The sequence below is a fragment of the Lactuca serriola genome, chromosome 8 (genome assembly GCF_051521515.1).
Source record: "Lactuca serriola cultivar US96UC23 chromosome 8, Lser_US96UC23_V15, whole genome shotgun sequence".
Lineage (NCBI taxonomy): Eukaryota > Viridiplantae > Streptophyta > Magnoliopsida > Asterales > Asteraceae > Lactuca > Lactuca serriola.
Window position 1 is genome coordinate 109,112,752 of NC_136415.1, and position 13,207 is coordinate 109,125,958.

The 13,207-nt window shown below is 32.3% G+C and overlaps 2 protein-coding genes across 2 annotated transcripts; one reads left to right on the top strand and one right to left on the bottom strand.

Annotated features, from left to right (window-relative positions):
- The first annotated feature begins 643 nt into the window (after positions 1–643).
- LOC145065934 (vacuolar cation/proton exchanger 1-like) lies at positions 644–4,758 on the top strand. The gene is made up of 11 exons (XM_079013053.1): positions 644–1,088; positions 1,168–1,235; positions 1,350–1,378; positions 2,823–3,019; positions 3,127–3,342; positions 3,427–3,561; positions 3,710–3,826; positions 3,910–3,963; positions 4,087–4,203; positions 4,337–4,427; positions 4,538–4,758. The coding sequence occupies exons 1-11, from the start codon at positions 849–851 to the stop codon at positions 4,582–4,584; spliced, it is 1,311 nt and encodes a 436-aa protein (XP_078869179.1). The 5' UTR covers positions 644–848; the 3' UTR covers positions 4,585–4,758.
- Positions 4,759–4,898: 140 nt separating this feature from the next.
- Positions 4,899–6,510, bottom strand: LOC145065935 (Quinone reductase family protein). Its single transcript, XM_079013054.1, has 5 exons — positions 6,362–6,510; positions 5,997–6,030; positions 5,774–5,867; positions 5,439–5,704; positions 4,899–5,287 (listed from the first exon to the last, which is right to left on the bottom strand). Exons 2-5 carry the CDS (start codon positions 6,020–6,022, stop codon positions 5,059–5,061), a joined length of 615 nt encoding a protein of 204 aa, XP_078869180.1. The 5' UTR covers positions 6,023–6,030; positions 6,362–6,510; the 3' UTR covers positions 4,899–5,058.
- Positions 6,511–13,207: the final 6,697 nt, after the last annotated feature.

Below are 13,207 nucleotides of genomic sequence, written 5' to 3' on the forward strand. Positions count from 1 at the left end.
CAAACATTCTTTTTAATCAAACAAAACCAAAATATATATCATCAATACCTTATAATAAATATAAATATTAAATAAATAATTATAATAAATATAAATATTAAATAAATAATTGAATAAGAGCTATTATCTTTTCAAATAGACATATGAATATGTTTGAGCTACTATCTTTTCAAAGAGTTTTACTTTTGGGATAACTATAAAGAGTCTATCAAAGTTTGCAAATTTGGAACATATCATGATTCAATGTTATATTTATATATTATATATTTTGAATGATTTTTATTACTCTATAAAATTTCTAAAATGAAAGGTACTGCTGTTTTTCTTACAAAATCTTATAACTTAACTTAAATTTATTATGTTATTATAAAAATAAAAGTGTTACACTATACTAAAGGTTATATTTTTTTATGTTTAACCAACTATTAAACTTGAGTTTAAATATATTTTTTTGTAAAATTTTTTAAATAGTTTTTATATATATAATTAAATGAATTTAAAGAAGCAAATATTTTTATTTCGATAGATACCAAGTATGAAAATGAGTCAGAAGAAATAATTATCATTTTCTAATTTCTATTACTACTTTTCCATGTAAAGACACGTAATTTCATGCAATTGCAGTCTGAAGTCTTTTTTATGATGAATCGTTTGTTTCTGCATTTATAGCCACGCAGCAGCGGTTGCCGTTTCCAGCAAATATAACGTGGTGTTCATCCATTAAAACTCGAACAAAAACACCAAAACGAAACTTCCCGGAACCTTCTCCTTCTCAACCCTACAAATCTCACCACATTACTGCATTTCGAGCACAGACGTACAAGTGTGTGTTACTGTGTGTAAAATCGATGTCGATGAGTTCCTCGGTGAATTACGACTTGGAGAACGGAGAGATTGTGAAATCAAGTCCGGTTGCCAAGTCCTTGTTACGAACGAGATCTCAGACCGATGTTCTATCGAGTGTTCGGTTTCGGATTTTGAGGAATTTTCTCGCCAATGTTCGAATAGTCATTTTAGGAACTAAACTCTTCTTGCTTTTTCCTGCCATCCCGATGGCGTTTGTAGCTCATTATTACAGTTTCCGTCGAGTAAGTGACGCATGTTCATCATTTTATGTGTGTTTGATGCAATATCTGATTCTGATTGTATCTAATTTGGTTTTTGCAGCCATGGGTGTTTGCGTTGAGTTTGATTGGGCTAACTCCACTTGCAGAACGTCTGAGTTTTCTAACAGAGTAATTTTCACAATTACATTCTAAATTGCTAATCTATTTGTTGTTCATAAACTCTCTGACTTTCGTTTTCGTTTTCGTTTCTGAATTCCGTGTTGGCGAAATTCATCTCCAAAGGCAAATTGCATACTTCACAGGCCCTACAGGTAAACTTCTAATCCCTTCGATCACCCATTTGACAAAATAAATCAATAATCATTAGAATCGGAAATTAAACTCTATAGAATCAGTCATCGAACGTTAAAATTACTTATCAAAGTCTATTCGATTGAAAAATTAAGCTTTTTCCGACTGAAGTCCACTGAGTTCACACTTGTCCACCGATTAATATTATAAAAAGCTTACATTTACAGGATTTTAAAATTTCACTGTTTTGTTCTTTCACTGGGATTAGTGTATGCTTTCTTTGTTATATTTATAAAAGCTGCAATCTCTTTTGGAACATTCTTTCAATTTTTAAAATTATATGTGTATCCACAATTCCATATCCTCGTGTCAAACATACAGAACAAACAAGTGTCCTGATTTTGATCACTTTTAGTTTCAGTCTTGTATCTTTCACAGTTTATATAAAGATTACTTTTAATTTCAGTCTTGTATCTTTCACAGTTTATATAAAGATTACTTTTAATTTCAGTCTTGTATCTTTCACTTTTATAATTTGTAGATTGAAAAAGCTGATCTTAACAATTTATATAAAGATCCCTTTTAACAAATATAAACGATTTCTTTTTTTAATTTTAAATAATATCTCACATACACATATATTTTTTTAAGGAGAGAATTTTATTAAAATTTAGAACTAGGGAAAGCGAAACTAACTGATTTTAAGCTACATCTTTTGTAGAGGTGTGTATTGGAAAGTGTATAGAAGATGCACTTTCTAAAGATAGTGAAAATATCAAAGATGCTTTTTCCTAAATTCTAAATCCTAAACTCTAAACAAGAAAATCAAAGATAATGAAAATTTTAATAAATACAAACCTGAACCTATGCATTTCTGAGTTTGAAAGATAAGAAATGGTTCAGGTTTTGGATCGAACCAAATCAAAGAAAATTATTTTTTTAAAAACTTATGATCCGTATTAAAAATCAATGATAAAAATATCTTGAATGGAGAACCAAATTGGGAATATCTGGTTTTCGTTTCAATTATTCAACTTTATCTGACCCGACCGATTTTTACGTACTTCTAAATTCTAATGTTATATTTGGTCATTACCATTTTTGGGTTAAATAAAAAGCCTTCCTGATATGTCATAGTTTTTGACACTTTATATCTGTCCTATGCAAGGCTGCAAGATGTCCCTAACAATCATAAATTGTGGTCCCTAAATATAACACCAAATTTATTTTGTTCCAATTGCATAGTATCATATAGTCAAAACAATAAATACACCTTTTTATAAAACTAAATGCAACAATCATGTATTGTTCCAAAATAAATGCAATTTTCTGACAAAATCACAATATAAATTTACCTTTTTGTTTGTCTTGGAAAAAAAAAAGCTTCTATACGATGTGACACGTAGAAAAAAACTTACTAAATTCGTTACTTAATCAAATATCTGAAATTATAATTGTTTACAGTTGGAGGACTCGTGAACGCAACATGTGGGAATGCAACCGAGTTAATAATAGCAATGTTCGCGCTACATCAAAGGAAAATTCATGTCCTAAAATACTCTCTTTTGGGCTCCATCATCTCAAACCTCCTCCTTGTTCTTGGATCCTCTCTCTTATGTGGTGGCATAGCCAATCTCAATAAAGAACAAAAATTTGACCATGTAAATAATCATCACCCTTAATTATATTTCCCATTATAAAACTCCAAATCTCATTTTAAAAAATAAAAAATATTCTTTTTTCTTTTTGTATTTTTTGCGACCAATAGAAGCAGGCAGACGCGAACTCGTTGCTACTTTTGCTCGGATTACTTTGCCAAATCTTGCCATTGCTCTTCAATTTCCATAACTCGAATGTGCCCAAATTACAAGACATTGCGGTTCTTCATTTGTCAAGGGCAAGTAGCATTGTGATGTTGATTGCTTACGTGGCATATCTTATATTTCAATTGAAAACCCACACCCAACTTTTTGAATCACAAGAGGTTTGTTAAGTTGATGTTCTTGTTGACTTTTGAGGTCAAATGAAATATATATATATTTATATATAGTTTTTTGAAATTAATTAGGACGAAGGTGCCGATATTAATGAAGATATTGATAAGGAGACTGCATCCATAGGTTTTTGGAGTGCATTCATATGGTTATGCGCCATGACAATAATCATATCAATCTTGTCCGAGTACATCGTGGGAACAATTGAGGTACGATACTTCAGGTTTTTCAGCAATCACAGTGTGAAAGTTTCAGTTCCAATGCGAATTGAGCATTTTGACATTGTGGGCCAGCTCAAGGATTGTAGAAACAGCTGAATCCAACAGTTACTAAATGTATTAATATTTTTTGAATCAGGCTGCATCGGAAACTTGGGGAATTTCCGTAAGCTTTATAAGCATAATTTTGCTACCAATTGTCGGTAATGCAGCAGAGCATGCAGGATCTATTATATTTGCCTTCAAGAACAAATTGGTAAGATACTAATATATATATACAAATTAGACTATGTCTAGCTGATATGTAAGATACTAACATTGTCTACAAATTTGTGACAGGACATATCTTTGGGTGTTGCTATGGGTTCCGCAACTCAAATCTCCATGTTTGTGGTGAGATTTTCCCCAAAAATATAAATGAATGGTTAAAATGTAAAAAAATAAAAAATAAAAAATAAAATCAATTTTTTAATGCATGTAAACGTGTTAAACATTTTATACATGGAATTGGATTAGGTTCCTTTATGTGTGATCATTGCTTGGATAATGGGGATACCAATGAGTCTTGATTTTGGATTACTTGAAACCGGTTGCCTTGCCTTGTCAATTCTCCTTACAGCCTTAGCTTTACAGGTTTGACACTTAGCCCCCCCTCTCTTTACGTTTATATCCAATTCTCGCATTATTTTCTTGGTAACCATTTGACTCTTATTATATAATTTAACCAATAAAAGAATACGATTTAATTTGATTAAATTAAATGCAGGATGGAAGTTCACACTACTTGAAGGGAGTGACCCTTACTCTTGCCTATATAGTGATTGGTGCATGCTTCTTTGTGCAACATGTTCCCCTTGGTAACAACTTGATTACATTCATTTTTATATTATTTAAAAACAACATTATCAATATAAATAATTTATTGATTTATTTTTCTTGGTTTGTTTGTTTGTTACTCGGTGTACAGATGAATCAAATAACAACTTGGCACCGGTTGGAAATGCTGTGATTTGACCGGTTGGCTCTAAATTATCTGAACCCGGTTTTGGTTACTTGTGATCCGAACAGGTGATGTATCAATATCAATTATCAAGTAATTAAATGTTGGGCTGGGCCTTAGAGAATTGACAAAATGAAATACCCAACTTTTAGGATCATTTTTGGTGTTTTATTTATGTATTTTCTTTATTTCATGGGTTTACAATTGTAAATGGTAGTCTCTTTTTCCTAGTTTAGCACATGTTGCTTGGTTAGTTTTTTTTTTTTTTTTTTTTTTTTTTTTTTGGACATTTATATGGATTTGAATGATGTCTACTAATACCACAATATGCAATTTCAGCCTTTGGATGTTTCATTATAATTTTGGGCTTGTGGTGTTATAAACTTACAATCTCTGTGATATGTATATGCTATATACACATAAATTATTAACCTTATTCATGAACAACACAATCTTTACAACCAAGATTTATTCACTTGGATTAACTTTTAGTTTCTTGAAAGCTTTTTAGTGATTTCTGATACATATTTACCTTGATAAAAAGCTTGTTGGAGCTCTAACTCACTCGGCTTTCTCGACCCATCACCCGCATAAGTTCCCGCACCATAAGACGATCCACCCTTAACTTCATCAATTTCAAACATTCCACTCCCAAATGTGTATCCAAGTGGCACATATAACATCCCATGATGCGCTAATTGTGTTATCGCCGTTAACCTACATCCAAGTAAACAGTATCAGTATCAGCAACAACTGCAGTGTGACAGTTTCAATTTCAATGTAGACTGGCCCCACTGGTCAGACAGCTCAGAGGTTGATGGAAAAATAACTATTTTGCAGACTGCATAAATGAAATGTGTTATCTTACGCTGTGAGTTCTTGGCCGCCGCCATGGAAACCGGTGCTCCAAAAGATTCCGGCGGGTTTTCCGGCGAGTGCTTGGGTTTCAAAGAGATCGTTAGTGGAATCAAAGAAAGCTTTACATTGAGCTGCCATTACACCAAAACGAGAAGGAAACCCAAATAGGAATCCATCAGCTTCTGTAAGTTGTTCTGGTTTAATCACTGGCACATCATCTGCTTTAGGAGGAGCCTTCATCTTTTCTAATACCAAACTTGGAAGTGTTTCAGGTACCTAAACAATGTTACAAATAAAATTAATATTTTACTTCGTATTGATTTGTAAAAACTAAAAATTATAAACCTGCCAAAGTGTTGCTTCGATTCCCTCGATGGAATTTGCTCCTCTTTGTATTTCTCTAGCCATGTACTCAACATGTTTATGCAGGGAGTAATAACTGGAACAAAATTAACAAAATTCAAATTGATCAAACACATAAAGCAAGAACCTTGAAATAAAACACTCTATGTATTGTGTGTGTATGAATCATAATTTAAGAAAAGGTAAAAACTATAAATTTACTCACATTATATAGACCTTGGTGATCGCCATAGTTGCATCTGAAGGAATAAAAACAGATAAACAGCAATAGACTTTAGTAAAGAGTGCTGTAAATTAATCCGTGTTGGCAAATTTCCAAAAAAACCCAAATCCAGTTTGAAAATATATTTATGGGTTTGATCTTAAAAAAGAAAAGTTCGGGTATATAAAATTAACGATGATGAAAGTATTGATTTCTTTATATATAAGCTAGATGTTGAATTATATATAGTAAAGACAACTGGACATCTAGGGATTAAAAGAACATCATCCAGAAGAATCATTGATTGAGGCATTTCATCGAATAGTTGGAGTGCGGAGTAATAAATATGAAGGAGAAGAAAAACTTACAGATGAAGAAGGCTTAAGGAAAGTGCAACTTGAGAAGAAAAGGAAGGTGATCATAAGAGAAGGTGAGATGAGGTTCGTATGTATCGATAAGTTCATATTATCCATAGATTAGATAATCAAACAAGGCACGGGTCTCTGTCTTACCGGTTTTCTTTTGTTATCCGGAAGATATTATTTTACTCACCGAACACAAGACGGTTGTTGGGAGAGGCATCTTCTTTCTGTGTGTTGGGGTGTGTTAATTTCTTAATAATCTAACCTTAAAATGATTTTGCTACATGTTCTTCTCTAATTCAATTTGTCACATGTCATTTTGTTATAATTTAGAGATATATTTATTTTCCACTTGTCATTTATTTCATTTTCCATTTCTAATATATTACTAATTAGTTTCCATAAATTAAACCTACCATAATGATATTAATTTCAAATTTTAAATTTTAAATTTCAATTTCAATTTCAAATAAATTTACAGTTTAAACATTTGTGTTTAACATTTTGTTATAATTAACATGTTTAGTTTACGGGTCTGATAACTAAACAATAATTTTTATTTATTTATTTTTTGCATGTTTTTTTTCTCATAATTTTTATTTATTTCAAATTCAAATAAACTTCTTATCGTTTCTATTTAACATTTTGTTTTAATCAACCCGTATAATATACGGGTTTCACAACTAGTTTTAGAATAAATTACTGTTTTTACGAAAACTAGTTACAAGAGGAAATGACCTTTTGATATTTTAATAAAAAAGCCTACTATTTTTACGAAAATATTTATATCTTTATTTTTACGAAATTTTTTATATTTTGCAAAACAATGCATAAATTAATTTTAGAACATATTACTACTATTTTAGTCAATGAGGTATGCAATTTTCTGCAGCTTTGATCATAGTTTCGAGAAATTAATACAAAAACGTATGGTTTTCATATCCAACACATATGACATATGGTCCATATTCCATTGCCCTTGATTTTATATGTATTAAATTATTCATTAAAATGACTATATTAAGAGACCAATATACCAATATAACAATATTGCCATTTTTTTTTAAATCGTAGATTGAATGCCTAAATCCGCAAAAAGGTCATTGGATTTGAGGTTGCTTTTTCTAAAATGAAAACTTATAATAAATAAATAAGTTCACGAATTCAACGTTTTTCTTATTTAAATTTTCAGAAATTTAATTAGACTTAGATCACTATAAAAATTGAGTATTTTTTTTTTTGAACGGCAAACAGAAATATATTATCAAAAAATGAAAGTTTAAGCGAGAAGCTCAAGTCTAAGTACAACAAATGTTTGAAATAGGAAACATACACCAACTAAACCAATCAATATAATTCAATTTGGCTCGATGCTTGATCCAACTAAAAGTGCAAATGATAATGTCATTCGCTATAATCATCATTCTTTTGTTGTTTTGAAAAACGATTTCATTTCTCTTCTTCCATATCATCCACAAAGTTGAATGCATAAGAGACAATTTCAACTTAAGCTTCCTCTTGTTTACAACATTCGAGCTTATCATATCCCTTAAATCACTGCAAGAAGAGGACTGATGATTAAGAATTGAGTACCAACCCACCAACTAAGCCCAAAGCTACGAAGGGAAAGAAAGTTTAATCTATGTCTTCATCCTGAACTATGCAAAAAGGACACAGAGAAGACAAGATAGCAACTCCACGTTTGAGCAAATGAGAAAAAATAGGAATTCTATTTTGCAACAATCTTCAAATGAAGCAATTTATCCTTGAGGGTATCCAATTAACCCAACAGAACTTGTTATTATCACTCCTACCCGATTCTTCAATGAGCCTTTGCAAACCTGTCATCGAGAATTTACCATCACAATCACCACGTCACAAACCAGCTATCACCTTTATTATTGAATTGAAAATCAGCCACTATACTCATCGGCACCAATAGTTGATTCACTTATCCGCCCCACCCCCTTCTAATATTCCTCGGCTACTCCCACTGCCATCAAGAATCAAAGTTAACAACAATATGTTTTTTTTTTCTATAATCAAATAATTTTTATTTCTATTTAAAGCATACAGATTGGAACACAACTCTGTTAAGGTCACACCACCACATCAAGCATCTTTCCGAAAAATGTTTTGTCCCTCATACCTACTACCCTTTGAAATAAAGAAGAAATGGAAATACCTATTTTTCCAAGATCCATCCTAATTTGAGCTATACTTGGACATACCCCTTTTATCGATTTTTTAGCCACCGGGTCTCCATCAATTAATTTTATATTATGAATGGACTTAATACAAGAGAACAAGAAGGATTTTTACTCAACTTTTAACCTCCGCCACCACTATTTGGTAAATAGAGCCAAATTTGTCAAATTTAGACACCTAACACCAAGACCTCTATTTTCTTTGGATTTTATGACAACATCCCAAGCAGCCAAATATATTTTATTTTTATCCTCATCATCACCGCACAAGAACTTCCTTTTGATACCCTCAAACATGTTAATCACCTTTTTTGGAGCCTAAAAAAAGAGAAAAATAAAAGAACAAAAGGCTGTTAAGAACCGATTTAACAAGCATAAGCCTACCACCAAAAGACAATGATTTCGCTTTCCACATAAATAATTTTGTTTTAAATTTCTCAACCACCGAAGACTAATTTTTAGCAAGTTTCATATTAGCACCAACCAGGAGACCAAGGTACAATAAAGGGAATGAAGCAAGCTCACAACAAAGAATACTAACAAGCCTTTCCGCCTCAAACTATCTACACCTACACCATACACCTTGCTTTTATGCATATTAACTTTTAGACCCAATGTAAGGAAGAAGCAACGAAACACACAGTTAAGATTGATAAAGTTATCTCCCAACCATTCAAAAAAAAAAAGTGACACCATTGGCATTACATGAGATGGGAGATAGAAATATCATTATACTAAAGAGAAAGCCCTCAAAAATAGTGAAGATCACACCCCGCTTCCACAGGGACATATAGATCTTCCATGAAGATAATGAAAGAAACGGAGACAAAGGGTCTCCTTGCCTAACAGCAATTTTAATATCAAATTCTTTAGTAGGAGATCCATTAATAAAAAAGGAGGCTCTACTAGATGAAAGACATCCATTTATCCATCTCCTCCATTTTCATCCAAACTCCATTTGATCAATGACCGAATCCAAAAATTATCAACTCATTGAATCAAAGGCTTTGTCGAAATCTACTTTAAAAGTTAAAGTCTTTTCTTTACCTTCTTGGACCAAGAAACAATTTGATTAAGTAAGAGTGGACCATCCAAGATATTATGACTCTAACATAGGTCGCTAGCTCCGAGCTAATAATTTATCAAGAAATTTTTTGAGACGATTGGCTAAAACTTTAGAGATCACGTTATAGAGACAACCCATCATATTCACCGACGTATAATCATTCAAAGTAATAGCATCTCTATTTTTCGAAATCAATGATATAAATGAAGAGTTGCATCCTCTAGCCAACATACCGAACCTTCAAAATTCAGCATAAACATAATCATGTCATTTTTAATCAACTCCCAAAATTTCTTCAAAAACTTGAAAGTAAATCCGTCCGGACCCGACGCCTTATCATTCCCATAACACCAAACCGTCTCTTTAATTTCAAACTTAGAGAATGACCTCGTGAGGGTAGCCCTGTCTCCAGTTGGTAATATTTTAAATTTGTTACTAATCAGTTTGGGACGGTTATTCATCAGTTTGTCAAACCTGGAAGAAAAGAAATTCCAAGCTTCATTCATGGTATTAGACGACTCATCAACCCAAACACCATCAATAATCAGCCCATTAATATGGTTTTTTCTTTTATTGTTATTTACCACACCATGAAAAAACTCTGAGTTTTCATCTCCGTAAACATTCCACCTAATACGAGCCTTTTGCTTAAGATCCAACATGCGAATCGATCCAATTCTAACATTCTTTGCTTCTAAGATTGTCTACAAACTATTTCCAAGGAAGAATGAAGTTTATCTTCTACAGCCAGATCTAACTCATTGATCTAAGCAAGTCGCTTATGATACTCCCCTGCTTCTTTTAATCTAGCCTCCGTCCTCCACTTATTTGGATCATTTTTAACATCAATGAGTTTTTTAGACAATCTTCTATCAGAAGTTCCCGAAGGCAAACATTCCTCCTAAGCATTTTTTTTAACCATTGCATCCATCCCTTCCAACAAACAACCACGAATTAAAGAAGCAAAATGGTGCCATTCCAAAATGAAAACACTTCTCAACCAAAATTATTAGACAATGGTCAGAGAACTTCCTGGGTAAAATAATTACGGATGTCAATCCCCATTTACACATAAAACTCCCACACACGTAGCTAACAACGAGTACGTCAACTTTTATTCAGGCTGTGTCGACTAATTTTCAATTTATTTTTCCTTTTACGGTCCAAAAAGGCTTGCACTGTAATTCTGTAAATAACGTTGTGAAAATCATAACTTCTTCATACTAACCCCGTTCTCGACGGTCTTTATATCCACACGTAGCTAATAATGAGTACATCAACTTTTATTCAGACTGTGCCGACTAATTTTCAATTTATTTTTCCTTTTTCGGTCTAAGAAGGATTGCACTGTAAATAACAATGTGAAAATCATAACTTCTTCATACCAACTTCGTTTTCAACGTTCTTTATATCGTCGATCTCATATCGAAGAGTAGAACAACTTCCATTTATACTATGTTGGCTAATTATCATTCTATTTCACTTTTACAGATTTGAACATGTATCACTTGTGTTTCGAAACTTAGGGACCAAGTATCGCTTATATACTTCGCATACGAGTTCCCTTCTCGATTGTCTTTATATCGACAGATTCTTATTTACGATCAACCAATTTTAATTTTGATTTTTGTGTCTCACACTTTTATACTGTGTCACACTAGAAACTTTGAAAAATTATAACTTTCTCATACAGAGTCAAGTTTTGGCGTTCTTTATATCACCGAGTTCTTATTTACGAACACTACAACTTTCATTTAGATCATTTGGGGCTAAAAAGTAACCTATCTTTGATTCATTTTTTATGACGCATATTGTCATATCAGTTTGAATGCGGGACTTAGATAAATCATAACTTCCTCATATAAAGTTAGATTTGAGCATTCTTTATATTTACGGAATCACCGTCACGACTATTACATCTGTTAAAATTATTTATCTAAAATAATCCTTTATTTTATCATTTTAACGATAAATTCAATATTCTAGTTATTCTACAAATATTATATAATCATAATCATAATATTTGTTCACTTAATGTGTACACAATAATTATTAACTATTTCATAACATATATTTTAATTAATGATTTTAATTGTTCGATAAAATGATGATTATAATCTAAACGTCTAGCCCAAAATTGTTGGGGTTACATTTATTCGCTCTTTCTCCTTATCGAAGTGTCTGATTAGAATCCTCTTATACATAAACCAATACCACATCCCATGTCTAATGTGTTTTCGATATCCATAGAATAAGAAATGATCGACTCCATAATAGATGCTTCCTTTTCCCCCTTTTTATTTTTTCCATTGCCATCCTTATCTTTCAATCTCAATTTCTGACTATTTGAAGCTCTAATAACATCTTTCAGCTTTAAGGAATGCCACGAACCTCTCGAATTGCGCTTATCTTTCTTTAGTCTCACGTCATTATTAACGATATCCCTATTCACAAGAGTTATCGGAAACAATACCTTCAATTTCCGTTGCCACCATTTTTTTTAAAGTCCGGAAGTGATTGGGCCTTTGTATTAATAAAAGTATCACAGGTGGCATTTAATCCATTGGGCTCAACATAGGAAGGCCCGACCGCATTATTCACAAAATACCCAAAGTTAAACTAGAGGTGAGCATGGTGCGGTTTGATGCGGTTTTAGGGTCAAACTGAACCGCAAATCACAAGGTGCGGTTTTTGAATTTTAGAAACCGTTGGATGCAGTTTTTCAATGGTTCGGTTTTGCGGTTTTTGAGTGCAATTTCGGTTTGTACCGGGTCGGTGACGGTTTTCAACCGATTCAAACATATGGTGCGGGTTTTTATGTTCACCGGTGCGATTTTTTTAACCGTGGTATTCATGTGAAGATTTATGATTGTATGACATGCTATCATTTCGTTTCCTCACATTTAAAAGTTGTAATCTTAATTTTTTTTATGTTATTTACTTGATCACTTCATTTGCAACCCATATTCCCAAGCTTATTTTTTTATTCAAATTGGGCTTAGAAGTTACAAGCTTGCAAGTTGTAGCCCACATAGTGTTTACACTTTACACATAATCATTAAGTCACAAACACAAAGAGATAAACTCACATATAAAACCTAATATCTAATTACTAATTATCGTCCAGTTGAATATATAATATACATATAAATTAGAAATTGTTAGTTTTAAATAATATGTATAATTGTACAATATAAATTAGTGATTTATTTTATTGCTAATAAGCTTGTGGTATGGTTCGATTTTGGTGGTCCAGTTTCTAGATTAAAACGGCACCGCACCAATAAATTCGGTTTTTCAAAAAAGTAAAATTCGCACCATTGGTTTTTGCATCGGTTTCGGTTTTTCAGTTGCAGTTTATTGCCGTTTTCGCGGTATTTCTTTTGTTAACCTCTTTGATGCTACATTAAGGCTGCAGTGTGATGCGTTTTTTTACTAATGACAAACCGATGTGGACACAATTATCGACGGTGGCCAGCGCCCTCTATATCTTTTTCTGTTGGCGGTAATATACCAATGGTATGTTTGCAACGTTGGGTTTGCTGTTCAAACGAAAGAATGTATAATTGGGCTGAGTTT

Bases quoted from the DNA above. Each gene is read 5' to 3' on its own strand.
- LOC145065934 (XM_079013053.1), top strand. From the start codon at position 849: ATGTCGATGAGTTCCTCGGTGAATTACGACTTGGAGAACGGAGAGATT. The intron at 1,379-2,822 runs GTAAACTTCTAA...AATTGTTTACAG, and splicing joins ATACTTCACAGGCCCTACAG to TTGGAGGACTCGTGAACGCA. The intron at 3,020-3,126 runs GTAAATAATCAT...TGCGACCAATAG, and splicing joins AAGAACAAAAATTTGACCAT to AAGCAGGCAGACGCGAACTC.
- LOC145065935 (XM_079013054.1), bottom strand. From the start codon at position 6,022: ATGGCGATCACCAAGGTCTATATAAT. The intron at 5,868-5,996 runs GTGAGTAAATTT...ATTTTGTTCCAG, and splicing joins ATCACCAAGGTCTATATAAT to TTATTACTCCCTGCATAAAC. The intron at 5,288-5,438 runs GTAAGATAACAC...ACTTGGATGTAG, and splicing joins GGCGGCCAAGAACTCACAGC to GTTAACGGCGATAACACAAT.